The sequence below is a fragment of the Pollachius pollachius genome (genome assembly GCF_949987615.1).
Source record: "Pollachius pollachius genome assembly, chromosome: 20".
Taxonomy (NCBI): Eukaryota; Metazoa; Chordata; class Actinopteri; order Gadiformes; family Gadidae; genus Pollachius; species Pollachius pollachius.
The window spans coordinates 9,150,021-9,164,247 of record NC_136953.1 but is presented as its reverse complement, the minus strand read 5'-3'; the positions used below and the strand labels follow the sequence as shown (position 1 = coordinate 9,164,247).

Below are 14,227 nucleotides of genomic sequence, written 5' to 3'. Positions count from 1 at the left end.
TGTAGGCCTACTATGTAAATAACTCATGAGCAGCCTCTAGTGGCTCAAATCGAAGCTACAGCTATATCATATACAGACGACGTTAACTGTCGTCTTGAGACTGATATCAAGATACTAGGGTCCTTCAATAACATTAAAAATGCAATCTCGTCCACTCTAACATTAAAATATGCTATTTGAATAATTCTAAAGCGTGTACTTGCAATGTAGTAATTCGCCTATACCTTATCTGTGCTTTAGGCAAGCTGGAATCTACTGTTTTGATAAATTTAATATTAATTACATAATCTAGCTGGTAGCTTTGCAACACATACTTTCCAGGTGTTATGTACTTCCAAAACATAATATAATAATATAATGGAGGGATCAAGACATCGACAAAAAGTCTACCAAGATGCTAATTTTATTAACACAAAGTCTCTAATCTCTAATCGGTTTAATTATGAGTAATAACATTATTTAATTTCACCTGAACAAGCCATTCCCTTTGTTCTGAGATGTGATCCACGAGGTGTATAGAATTACCAATCAGTCCACATTACAAGGAAGTAGAACAGCTTCACCTCTAAACCATTAGTATCATAATATATCTTCTCATAATATAAATTTGATACAGCAGAAGCCACCTTTTTTTAAGTCCCCTGTTAAAAAAAAACTCGATTAGCAACACATATAGGTCACACTATCATCAGGTTCCCCCAGGTTTATATGATATAAACCTGGGGGCACACAACTGAAGGGAACAGGAACATTATCACCCTGATGTTATCAAGTGATTCAGGCGGCAATTAGCAAAAACTGTTATCCAAAAGGACTTGCATTGAATGTGTTGATGCAGTAACATTGAGGATAAAGTGGGGGGAAAAGGCCACTAGTCGGGAACAGGCCTCAAGTTAGAAACCGCAAACCGAAGGAATCAAACCCAGTACCTTTGACTGGGGGTCCGCCTGACCCCCTGCTATAACCATATCCTATTTGATCAATTGGTTTTATTTGACTGTTTCGCTTCAAAATATGAAGAGCATGACTTTTGAGAAACAGCCCATAAATAAAAAGGATTGCATACTTTTGCCTGGATAAGTTAAACACCATCACTGGAGGTTTTAATTGGTATATGACATGATTATTTTTGTTATTTGGATGCACACCAGTAAGTTCTAGCTTCCCCACACTAAAAGGCATACGGTATATACAGCTACTGAAACGGGAAGACAGAATAAAGCACAAACAGATCCCTAAGTGCGTCAAACACATTCTTTTTCTCAGAGACCACCCCAACGAAAAGGCTGTTCAGTAATATCTGTACATCTGGGTACAGACCGAGAGGTCAAGCATTGGTGTAGCGTGGGGGGGGGGGGGGGGGGGGGGTATCAGAGACATATTTACACTTTCTCTGTCCTGAACAACAAACGGTCTACGCTACATCCCCGGTCTCCTTCAGACATTCAGCGCTGTGCGACGGTCGAGGAGCTGGGTCGATGATTTAAAGTGGTTCAGTCCAGCCTCAGATGGGCCGGGCTGCAGTTTACCCCCCTCAACCAGCCCTTGTTTGTTTGTGTGTCTCTCCTTTCATGTTATGTTTAAATTGTACAAAACAAAAGCATAAAATAAAATCCGATCCGCCATCCGATTGGTTCTTGGAGCCAATCAATCAGCGGGAAGAAACAAAAAACGGGACCAAGAATGGCGTTAGGCCGGTGGGGGCATGATGTTAGGGGGCGGGGCTTAGAAGCCCAGCGGGTGAGGGGAGACCACGCCCCCGTTCTCCACCACGGCGGCGGAGATGGCGCGCAGGTTCTTGAAGAGCTGCTTGGATTGGCTGGAGCTCAGGAGGCGGAGGTCCTGCGTGATGCGGTCGTGAGCCTGGGGGGGGGAGGCGGGACCAGGGGGAGAGAGAGAGGGGGGGGGGTGAGAGAGGTAGGAGAACACATGGAAGCCGTCAAGCTTGTGAACAGCCATGGCTCAATGTGTTGGTGACGGACGGAAAGTGAGTTGTGCTTTATTTAGAGCGGCTATACAAAGTACTTAATGGGGAGAGTGCGAAATCGGAGTAAATAAACATACAAATGGTTGAAAAACAATGGCGGTTCGTTAAAACATATCAAGGTTATCAAGAAAACTAAACTTTGATCAACTAAAATGAGATTATAGAGGAGTCTTGCTTTGAAATGACTATTGAAGGATGAACAAAACGACATTGTAAAAAAAGAAAAAAAAGATTTCCTTCACCAAAGACGAGGATTGTATTATGTACTTTTTTGTACATTACTGTAACGTACTTATTGTAAGTCGCGTTGGATAAAAGTGTCTGCTAAATAGGGTTGGGTATTGTTTGGGTTTTATTTGATACCGGTTCCTACTCCGTACTTTTTAAACGGTTCCGATGCTAAAACGGTTCTCGAACATTAAGCAGAAAGTCAGCGGACACTGAGTTGAAGTTGAGGACATAGCACACGTTGTCACACACGCTGTTGAATGGCAACAGTGTTTGCTAGCCTACTTGATATGCAAGATTTACGGTTGGCATTAAATTACTCGACTTACCCGAAGAGGAAAGGCTGCTGTGAGTGCTGTGACTGATAAATATATATTTTTTAAATAGAAAATAATAATAATTACTCGCTGAAAGCAGGCAGGCACGCAGCTATGCTGCTGGCGTTTACAATTGCGTGCATGACGCAACATTACTGCCAAAGTCATAACGCAGGTTCGCATGGCAGCCACAGGAGTCGCCAACATTGTTTCAACTGCTCGGTACCTCGCCGTATTAATTCCCAAGTTTTGCAAAGAAAATAAAGTATTTGAAGCGAATAAGCGACTCTGTTTTTGATTTGTTTATTTGGTTTTGAACAGATAGTTTTGGATGCATGCATCAGCTTTGAGTTTGTTTGTTTGTTAATTTGAAATCACATACGCTCATAACACAAACACACCCACACACACACACACACACACACACGTTCATTCATTCACGCATGCACCCACTACAACCTGCCGATATTCAATCAAAACAAGTAAGTGATGCCGCAGCGCGTTGACATGTCCGTCCCGAGGCGCCCATAGGCTTTATGGTTTATGTTTGAAAGCCGTGACACACTCTTTTGCCAGTTGGCCTGAAATACCATGCCTCACAGTCATTGACCTAGAAAGAAAGTCGCAGTCGTACCATGCTTGTTTAGAAGCACAACATTGAAAAGTTTCCCGTCTGAAACAGTGTCGCGCGGCGCAGCGTTCTGAACGTTGTGTAATCAAATACACCGGTATGGCGCAATATAAAAAATTCATATCCTAACGAAAATACACCCCGTTAATCGGTGTGAACCGGTATACCGTAACGCAAGTTGACGCCGCAACACCATGGGGGCGGGGCAGGGGGCGTTAAAAAAAGTCAGGCACCGTTATGAGGCACCGAAATGTGCGTTCTTCTTCGATCTCGGTACTACCGCTTACGTTGGAACCGGTGGCCCACTGGAACCGAGTTTCGGTGCTCAACCCTAGTGCTAAATGCCCTAAATGTAGTAATGACGATTGAATGTAGTGTGAGATTGGGATGAAACGTTGTGTTGCCGTGGTAACAATGGGGTGAGATCTTACCTCCACACACCAGGTCTCACACAGCATCTTCTCATGCTGGGCCGAGGGGAGGCCCTGACTCAGAGAACGGGACGCCCTACAAGCACACACACGCATTAGCTTACAGTAGAGAGAGAGAGAGAGAGAGAGAGAGAGAGAGAGAGAGAGAGAGAGAGAGAGAGAGAGAGAGAGAGAGAGAGAGAGAGAGAGAGAGAGAGAGAGAGAGAGAGAGAGAGAGAGAGAGAGAGAGAGAGAGAGAGAGAGAGAGAGAGAGAGAGAGAGAGAGAGAGAGCGATCCTAGGGGTGTTGTGTTGGCCTACCTCGACAGGACGACCCCCATGGCGTACAGGTCAATGGCGGCGTCCGCCACGCGCTTCAACACAAACTGCTCATCTGCAAACCAAACACACACACTGTTGGACCGACATCTAGACAACCATTGTGCAACTGAAAATAACGACAGTCGCAATAATGATGTTAGCAACCCTAAACCTATGGTAAGATCCAAAATGATCATTTTCTTTCTCAATCTGCCAACAATACTGATTCACTCGGCCGCATGCCCACAGACACACACAAAAAAAATCGCACTCAAACACATCTGTTCATACACTCATCCAAACACACACAAAAACCCTCACTTGAACAGACAAAATCCTAGACTGCGTTGCCCCGCCCATTCTGCCCGGCGATTTGATTTGCCCTGCAGAAGGGTCTGGAGAAGAGCAATACATTTCTTTCTGCTTCCGATACGTTTTTGTGGGAGCCAATCACCAAGCTGGCTTCTCCCCCTGGCGCGCTATTGGCTGGTTTAACACAATGACACCAGGGAAGCGACGGCAAGCAGCCAATTGCGTACAGAGTCATTTGAACCCATTGATCACGCCTCTTGTGCTATAGAAAATGACAGCAGCTTCCCCAGACCAACGTGCAATCTATGATTGAGCTTGGTCGAGCAATAGCCAGGCTAACAAAAACCCTCACTGGAACACACTTTCACCCAAAACATACAAAACCCCTCACTGGGACACACTATCATCCAAACACACACAAAAACTCATTCAACCACACCTATTCATACACTCCCCCAAACACACACACAAAAACCCTCACTGGAACACACTATCACCCAAACACACACACACAGACTCACCGATGATCTTCTTTCCGTGTTTGATCAGCATTTCCTCCACAACGACACCAAACTGTTCGATGGCCTTGACCATCTGGAGAGCAAACAAAGAAGAGGATGTAGCGAACACTAACCGGCCACGGGTTCGATTCCAAGGGGGTGCAATGACCCCTTTGTTCATTTTGTGATGACATGCATATTAAATAATGATAAGCGGTTCTCCCCTATGATCCAGACGTAGCACATAAACATACAGTATGTCCACCCCGGGACCAGGACACACACTGTAAACAACGAGCTCTGGCCAGCGGTCCTTTGGGTGGGCTGCACGGCTCTGACTCAGGTGTGTAAAGGAACTCAATGAGCAGAACACACTCACCAGGTCCCCGCTCTGAGAGAGTTCAGGGTGCACCGTCCCCTGCAGGCTCACCCCACTGCTCAGACCCGCCTTCCTGTGAGGGGGGGGGGGGGGAAGAGAGAGAGAGAGAGAGAGAGAGAGAGAGAGAGAGAGAGAGAGAGAAGAGAGAGAGAGAGAGAGAGAGAGAGAGAGAGAGAGAGAGGAGAGAGAGAGAGAGAGAGAGAGAGAGAGAGAGAGAGAGAGAGAGAGAGATGCATTAGGAGGAGACAAGGACCGGGCTGGTGGACATCATGATACACCTGTGTGTGTGTGTGTGTGTGTGTGTGTGTGTGTGTGTGTGTGTGTGTGTGTGTGTGTGTGTGTGTGTGTGTGTGTGTGTGTGTGCGTGCGTGCGTGCGCCGACCTCTTGGCTCTCTTGGTGAGTTCCTCGGCCAGCATGCCAGCGTTGCCCAAGGGGCTCTTGAGGGCCCTCTGCAGGCCCTTGAGCTGGTTCCCAGCGCTCTGAGGGGAGACCACACAAACACACATTGATCACACAAAAAAAAAAACGATTGATACAGAAAAAATAAATAAAAAAGGTAAATACCTGCAACATTCTGTTTTAAAACAAAAGGATGAAGCCAATCCCGACAAACAGGATTTGTTTATTTATACTGGTTCAACTGGGTCGAACGAGAAAAACTGATAAAACCACTAAAAAATGCTACGTCGTCTTTTCCAGTTAAAAAGCAGTGCTAGAAGCAACACTATCAGACCGAAACTCGAGTCATCGACCAAAACATGAACTGACGGAATGAACGTGCAAGCAAAACATTTCTCAGGGGCGCGAGTCGTATTCACGACAACAGCGCAACATTTGAATCCCGCTGGTCACCTGGAAGCCGTTGAGCGCAACGAACAGTCGGAGGATGTCGTTGGTTCCCTCAAAGATCCGGAAGATTCTCAGGTCCCGCATCACCCTCTCAACACCAGAGTCCTGTAGGGAGACAGTCCCACCGTGAGGGGACGTCTTCGCTATGGCATAGGAACCATCACATCTATACAAATGGATCCCACAGCCTGTCATGGTTCATGGTATCCATGCACATTATAGTTCACTAGCACATGCACTAGGGATGTGCAATTAATCGGATTTCAATCGTCATTTTGATTTTTGGGTAGATATTTGTGCATTATTTTCGATATGAACTTTTTCTATTTTAACATTTTGGGGGGATTTTTCAAAGTTCTCAGTTAAATAGTGTTTTTTTGGAGAGAATAAATAAATGCATTGTGTTTTCAAACTCAAAAATAATCGTTTGAATGTTCGGGATTTCAACATTGACCGAAATAATTGTGATTATGATTTTTTCCATAATCGAAGATTTACCCATAGCATCATGTAAATCAGATATAACTTCAGAATGGTTGATCTTACACAATTTGACTGGATTGGTAGAAGGTGGCTTTTTTTTGCAATCCTTTGAATTTCTGATTGAGATGGAAGTTAACACACATATTTCATGGTTACGTTTAGCCTTTCAGAAAGTGCAACTGATCTACTACTACAATCAAGCAACTACGTCACAAACAGATGCCATGTTTTGATGACAATCGGATCAATTAACCAGTCAAGCAACAATTGAGTGTGCAGGCTCGTCACTGACCACAACTCACAGCTAGCCTCCATCAGAAGAAGAACCACGACAAACTAAGAATGCATGCAAATCTAGCTGGAAAACAACCCCACCACTAAAAGCAATTTCCTGCTGTTATTCTCAAGTGTGTGTTTGGAGAAAACCACAGATTGTGGCATGTCACTGGTATTCTCTACATAAGTGTTCAGAAATGCTGCTTGGTACGCAGGAAATCAAAGGCTCACCTTCATGAAGCCCATGCCGCCCATGATCTGAACGCACTCGTCAGTCACAGTCCACGCCGCTTCCTGTAACACACACACACACACACACACACACACACACACACACACACACACACACACACACACACACACACACACACACACACACACACACACACACACACACACACAAACACACACACACACACACACACACACACACACACACACACACACACACATGGTTTGGTTTAAAGACTCTGTAGTAGGGCTGTGCAATTAATCAATCTTGATTTTGATCGCTATTTTGATATTTGGGTCAAATGATCCCCAAACAATTTTTATTTTTCTAGATATATTAGTTTTATTTAGCTGGATACATTCTTATACATTATTTTTCTAATGGGACATTTCAATGTTCTCAGTTACAAAGTCTTTTTTCGGAGAGAAGTGATGTACAAACGCATCATGTTTTCAAACTCAAAAGTAACAGAAAGTAAACCGTCAGTGGGTTCCCACGCCAACCACCAGTTACCCAGCGACCGCCCCCCTTGGGTACTTACAGACGCAAAGATCTTGCTGATGGCCGCCTCGATCTGGAACTCTGAGGCTCCGCTGTCCATGTTGCCGCTGATCATGTAGGCCATGGACTGTGAGGACACATCACAGACGCACGTTAACAACACGTGGTCCTACCCGTCCCCCCGGCTCATCATACAGAGCGCGTCTGGGCCCACCTCCGTGACGTAGTGCAGCATGGTCATGCGGGCCAGCTTCTCCTGGATGGCGCCGTACGTGTGGATCTTGCTGCCGAACTGGGTTCTGTTGGCAGCCCAGTCCACCTAAATACACACACACACACACACACACACACACACAGTTATGAATACAGCTTAAAGACCAAAAACATTGAGCAGCACACACACACACACACACAAATGTGATTATGAAGACCAAAAACATTGAGCAACATGTACCCATATATGCGCACACGCACACACACGCACACGGCACACACACATAGGCACTTCGTACCCATGCAGCACACACACACACACACACACACACACACACACACACGTGTCCCCGTCCCGTACTCACGGCCTGAGCGAGCGAGGCCCTCATGGTGCCTGAGAGCGCGGCGGCCATGCCGAAGCGCCCGTTGTTCAGGATGTTCATGGCCACCTTGAAGCCGCCGCCCACCTCGCCCAGCACGCAGTCGGCCGGCACGCGCACGTTCTCAAAGTACACCTCGGCCGTGTTGGACGCCTTGATGCCCATCTTCTTCTCCGGGGGGCCACTGGGGGGGAGAGGAGAGGATGGCGGTGGTTGTTACTACTACTACTATGGTAAGACTGACACTGATTGGTGGATAAAGGAAGGATTTAATGTAGTGGCTAGTAGGGAGAGGGACCTTTAAGGTTTAAGTCAATAGTGGTCGTACGTCTTTACATGGAAACAAAAATTGAAGTTAGGTGAAAAAATAATTAAATATTCAATGGATTCTTTTATTTTTTTCCAAAATAAAAGCTCAACGGCGTCTTCGTTTGAACGGAACAGTCCCAGTCACAAAGCTGCTGCTCGTAACATCCAATAGAAGCAGAAACAAGACAGGCCGCTGCTGTCTATAGCCTCATATCACTACCCTCAAATCCGTCTCCACTCACTGCGTGACTCCTCCGAAGCTCCTCTCCACTACGAACGCTGTGATCTTGTCCTTCATCTCCCCCGTCTTGGGGTCTTTCATGGGGGTCTTGGCGAACACGGTGAAGATCTCCGCCAGGCCCCCGTTGCTGCAGACAGAGATTCAGAAGAGCTCTGTCAGAACTCATGTGCAAAGTACTGCCCTCTTGTGGCTAGAAGGGGGATTTCACCTGGGTCTCACCGGTTCCCCTTTGGTACACGTTTTTGTTTGTGGGTTTGGGAATGTTTGGGTTGATCTAAGTGATTCTGAGAGAGAGTGCATAGAGTGCGCATGTTGGTCTCAGTTAATATTCAGTGTATGTTCCTATATGTCTGAATGTCTATGGGCAGCCTTACACTTTGGTGGTCACGTCTGTGCATGAATGTGTGTGTGTGTGTGTCTGTTTGTGTATGCACGTGCATACGTGTGTGTGTATGCGTACGTGCCTTTGTGTGCACGCCTGCGTGTGCGTGTGTGTAAGTACGTGTGTACGTGTGTGTGTGTGTGTGTGTGTGTGTGTGCGTGCGTGCGTGCGTGCATCCCTCCTCACCTGATCCAGATCTTGCCTCCATTCATGGTGAAGTACTCCCCGCACTCGGACTGCACCGCCGTGGTCTTAATGGAGGCCGCGTCCGAGCCGCTGGCCGGCTCCGTCAGGCAGAACGCAGCCAGGTTCTCTCCTGCAACACACACACACACACACACACATACACACACACAAACAGTTGAACAACACTTTTGTCTGCATTCGCTGCCTCTCGATGCGATACTAGAGTGAATATAGTCGCCTCATCAGAAGGACAAACATTACATGTTTTACAGCCTAGATCCAAAATGTATTTACATTTACGATCATTTATGAATCTAACAGATATTGTATTTTCTCTCTGTATCCTTTAGCGAACCTGGCTGTAAACGACATTCCCCCTAGTGGGACGATAAAGGTCCCACTGAGGGTCGGGGAGGGGAGGGGAGGGGTCGTACCGGTGGCCAGCTTGGGCAGGTACTTCTCCTTCTGGGCTGGGTTGCCGAAGAGCAGGATGCCCTTGAAGCCGATGGACTGGTGGGCGCCCAGCGTGATGCCCACCCCCAGGTCGTGACTGCCCACGATCTCCACCAGCCTGGCGTACTGCAAGGGAGGGGGGGTCAAAGGCTTAGTGATGGCTACACGTTGACGCAACGCAATGTCCACGCAGTCCTGAACCCGTTTGGGTTTTCTGCGTCCGGTCTACGTCTGTGGACCAATCACAGCCCTCGCTGCTGCGTCGCCTGGACGCAAAGTTAACATTTTGGGAGATCCACCTCAGGCCCGGAAGGAGGTGGATGGAGGTAGAACCATACACAATTACAATTACAATTACGGCATTTAGCAAATGCTTTTATCCAAAGCGACTTACATCGGTTAATACACTCATTGTCACACCGACGGCAGAGTCAACCATGCAAGGCGACAGCCAGCTCGTCAGGAGCAGTTAGGGTTAAGTGTCTTGCTCAGGGACACATCAACACTCAGCTAGGAGGAGCTGGGGATCGAACTAGCAATCTTTCGGTTACAAGACAACTGCTCTGACTCCTGAGCTAAGCCAACCCGTACACAAACACCCTTAAAGTTGTGTGTGTGTGTGTGTGTGCGTGCGTGCGTGCGTGCGTGCGTGTGTGTGTGAGATTCTGAACTGCTATGCTGCATAGCACTCCCTCACTTTCAATCCATTGTTCATAAAAACACAAAGAAAGACATAAAAAAAATGTGATTAAAAGCCCATTTAAAAACTGTGTTTGCGTCTACGCTTTTAAAATCGGATTGGTTATTTCTAATCTAGCCGGGCCGTCAGACTCGTCACCAGGTGGTAAATGAATGGGTGGTGAGTTCATGCCTGTACTGTATGGGTGTGTTCAGCCACACCTACATCACCTGGGATCATGGTCTACGCCACACAGGAGTGGGTGTTCTGCCTAAGGGGCTTTGAAGGGTTCATTGCCCTTGTGATTCTGTGCAAGCCAAACCCTGTAGTGTTGCCAGTGCCATTTCCCATGTACTTTGTACGGCCTAATAATAGTCATATGACGAAATGGCAAGAATCTATTGGCCCAGGCCAACACCTGCAGACCAAGGCCACATTGTGTGAACACCCAGTATCCCCGTGTTTGCACATGTCGCGGTCCTGGCACCTCAAACTGCGGTGTGGACATTCACACAGACACTGGCAGTTTACCATGGTTTACTTTAACTAGACTGTGTTAGTTACAAAACGCAGTTACACACTCAACCACACACACACACACACACACACACACACACACACACACACACACACACACACACACACACACACACGTGGGGCCCCTACCTGCGTGTTGCAGAGGCCCAGGCCCCCGAGCTCTGCGGGCACCTGGAGCCCGAAGGCCCCCATCTCCTTGAGGCCCTGCATGGTGTGGTCCTCCACCTTCTCCAGGGAGTCGTTCTTGGCCGGGTCGTTCACCTCCTGGAGACACGCCCACCACGGCAACACCAGACACCCAGGGTGAGAGACAGTCCAGGGGACAGAGAGACACGCCCACCACGGCAACACCAGACACCCAGGGTGAGAGACAGTCCAGGGGACAGAGAGACACGCCCACCACGGCAACACCAGACACCCAGGGTGAGAGACAGTCCAGGAGACAGAGAGACACGCCCACCACGGCAACACCAGACACCCAGGGAGAGACAGGGACCAGGAGACAGAGAGACAAGGGTGAGTGAGGGACAAGGAGAGAGGGACCAGGGGAGACACAAGTGACAAGGAGAGACGAGCAGCGTGAGATACAAGGAGGGAGAGACCAGGAGAGACACAAGTGACAGTGAGTGACAAGGAGAAACAATCAGAGTGAGAGATAAGGAGAGAGAGACAAGTGACATTGATTGACAAGGAGTGACAAGCAGAGTAAGAGACAAGGACAGAGACGCAAGTGACAGTGAGTGACAAGGAGAGACGAGCAGAGTGAGAGATAGGGAGAGAGACCCGTGAGATTTACCTCAAAGAATTTAGCGACCGGCCCAACTAGCTCTCTAAGGAACTGGTCCTGCTCTTCATTCAGCACTGGGAAAGAGGGAGCAGACATCACACAAACATTGAAATAATACAGCCACGTCCAACGTCTGTTCTACCACAGACAGACAGACACACTTCCAGCCTTACCTGAGGGGAAGGGGAACACCTGAGCGGTGGTGATCTGCCCTTTGAAGATGTTGGCAGCAAACGACTTGGATTCCTGTGGAGGATTGTGGGAAATGGAGTTCAGCTGGTGCCATCACAATGAGATTATAAACCACTTTGAACTAGACTATGTTACTTTTCCCCCCTCTACACCGTTGTTGAGGATGATGAGGATGTGTCAAAGGGATACGTTCCATTCATCGGTCGGATGGGATTTATTTTGGGTGGATGCATTTCATAGTTTAAACTCAGGTTAATTCATCTGTTGATCCATTTGCTCCGTCAAGTAAATATGTAATTTGAACAATAGAGTTGTTTCAGTACCTCTAGTACATTAATTAAAGGATAACAAATGTCCATGCCCCCCCCCCTCAGATTGAGTGATCAGGATTACAATAATGAGTTAACGTACGACAGGGGCCATCTTCTTCTCCACCTTGGAACCAGCTGTGCCGACCTCAGACTTATCCAACACCGCCTGACGAGAGACACAGAGGGAGAGAGAGACAGAGGGAGAGAGAAGGAGAGAGACAGAGGGAGAGAGAGACACAGAGGGAGAGAGAGACACAGAGGGAGAGAGAGGGAGAGAGACAGAGGGAGAGAGAGACACAGAGGGAGCGAGAGGGAGAGAAACAGAGGGAGAGAGAGACACAGAGGGAGAGAGACACACAGAGGGAGAGACAGAGAGAGAGACAGAGAGAGAGAGAGAGAGACACAGAGGGAAAGAGAGACAGAGAGAGGGAGAGAGAGACACAGAGTGAGAGAGAGACAGAGGGAGAGAGACAGAGCGAGGGAGAGGGAGAGAGACACAGAGATGGAGAAAGAGAGAGACACACAGAGAGGGGAAGAGAGGCAGACAGACAGAGACACAGACACACAGACAGAGAGAGACACAGAAAGCCAGACAGACAGAGAGAGAAAAACAGAGGGTTAGACAGAAAAGCAAGATACAAAACCACACCCACACAGATTGAGGATCAAGTAATATTTTTTCTTAGCACCATCTAAGGTTAGGTAAGCAATACTACTGATAGAGAAGGCTGCCAAATATAAAGATATTTGCATAATAGAAGTAAGCTTGTTTGTTACATCCATGGAGCCCAATCTCACCACGTAACAACATTCTCAAGTCTTTTAGCATAATGTAATAACACTAAATTCCGTAAAGTTGGGCTATTATACATGTATAGTGAAAATATAACGTTGCATATCAGTTATTATCCTCAGACGGTGTATTATATAACCCAAGGTGAACCTTTATGAAACCTGTCACGTGACCACTGAACTTTCCCCTACTTTGAGATACGCCGGAGGGAGGTGGCGGAATGGGGGGTTAAGGACGTGCAGGACACCCTTCTTATGAGTGTATCACTTGATCTGAACCAAAATAGAATTGAATACACTAAAGTTATAAGGGTAATTCAACGAACAAAAACATTTTAGCAAACCAACCTCTGCCGCTTGGCTTGCGTAACGCGCATTCTTGACAGCAAGCACCACGCCAGCTCGACTGGGTGTCCTGGTCGGAAGCAGAATTTACAGATGTTTATAATTTATTCGCCAAAGAAGTTCAAGTTCAAGTTGAACAAAAGAACAACGGTATTACCATGTAAATACAACCATTGGTTGGAGGTGAACTTACCCGGACAATGCAGGCGGGATGTGGCGAATGGTGCCACAGAGGACGGAGGACTGGCTCACTTTACGAAGCAGCATGTTTATACACTGTAAACACCGGGAAACGACGTTGACACTAGGCTAAAACCAACCTTAACGTTATATATAATCAACGTATGTACCAAATACAAATGATTAAGTCAAATCAATACGGTTTAACTGAGAGAAAAGCAATCGTAAAGGCTCACATCGATTTGTTGTGTAAGGGGGCCAAAACGTCTTTAAACCTTACAATTTCCTAAACAGATTACATTATTCCGACGAATTCAACTTAAATGTAGTTTAAAATGTTTATGATACGTACCCTGTAAGGACAATCAGAGGTTCTGCAGAGAATAACCTAGTAACCCTGTTCTTGCCTTCGACAGAAACTGATATGAGGGGCGCCGCTTCCTCTGACGTAGACACTCCACAGCGGCGCCTCGACCAATATGAAACTGTGGTCCGAAATTAATTATTTATAGACAATAAGTAATACTATTAATAACACGTGTATGCGGACACTATAGTGACATTTATAAAAAATGTGGGGATTCTTTAATTTTATTTTTCTTAAAGCTAACACGTCCCTTTCGGTTTTCCACCAGGAGATGGCGCTTAACTACAGGCAATACCATGATTACCAATGTTTTAGGTCAGCTCGTCTGTCGTCATACAAAACATTGAAAAATAAGCAATTATTATTTTCAGAACATGTACTCTGGAAATTAACTGTACAGCCTTTTAAAAGGTCCCTGCCATTTATTCAATGTAAAGAATATCTTCC

The 14,227-nt window shown here is 46.7% G+C and overlaps 1 protein-coding gene across 1 annotated transcript; it reads right to left on the bottom strand.

Moving 5' to 3' along the window:
- Positions 1 to 385: 385 nt before the first annotated feature.
- On the bottom strand, positions 386 to 13,851 carry acadvl (acyl-CoA dehydrogenase very long chain). The gene is made up of 21 exons (XM_079757749.1): positions 13,766 to 13,851; positions 13,427 to 13,509; positions 13,237 to 13,303; positions 12,197 to 12,262; positions 11,767 to 11,839; positions 11,603 to 11,667; positions 10,936 to 11,070; positions 9,572 to 9,716; positions 9,138 to 9,267; positions 8,571 to 8,696; positions 8,005 to 8,203; positions 7,641 to 7,745; positions 7,467 to 7,553; positions 6,925 to 6,987; positions 5,938 to 6,039; positions 5,467 to 5,564; positions 5,085 to 5,157; positions 4,727 to 4,799; positions 3,894 to 3,966; positions 3,595 to 3,670; positions 386 to 1,863 (listed from the first exon to the last, which is right to left on the bottom strand). The coding sequence occupies exons 2-21, from the start codon at positions 13,498 to 13,500 to the stop codon at positions 1,726 to 1,728; spliced, it is 1,968 nt and encodes a 655-aa protein (XP_079613875.1). The 5' UTR covers positions 13,501 to 13,509; positions 13,766 to 13,851; the 3' UTR covers positions 386 to 1,725.
- Between the last annotated feature and the right edge of the window lie 376 nt (positions 13,852 to 14,227).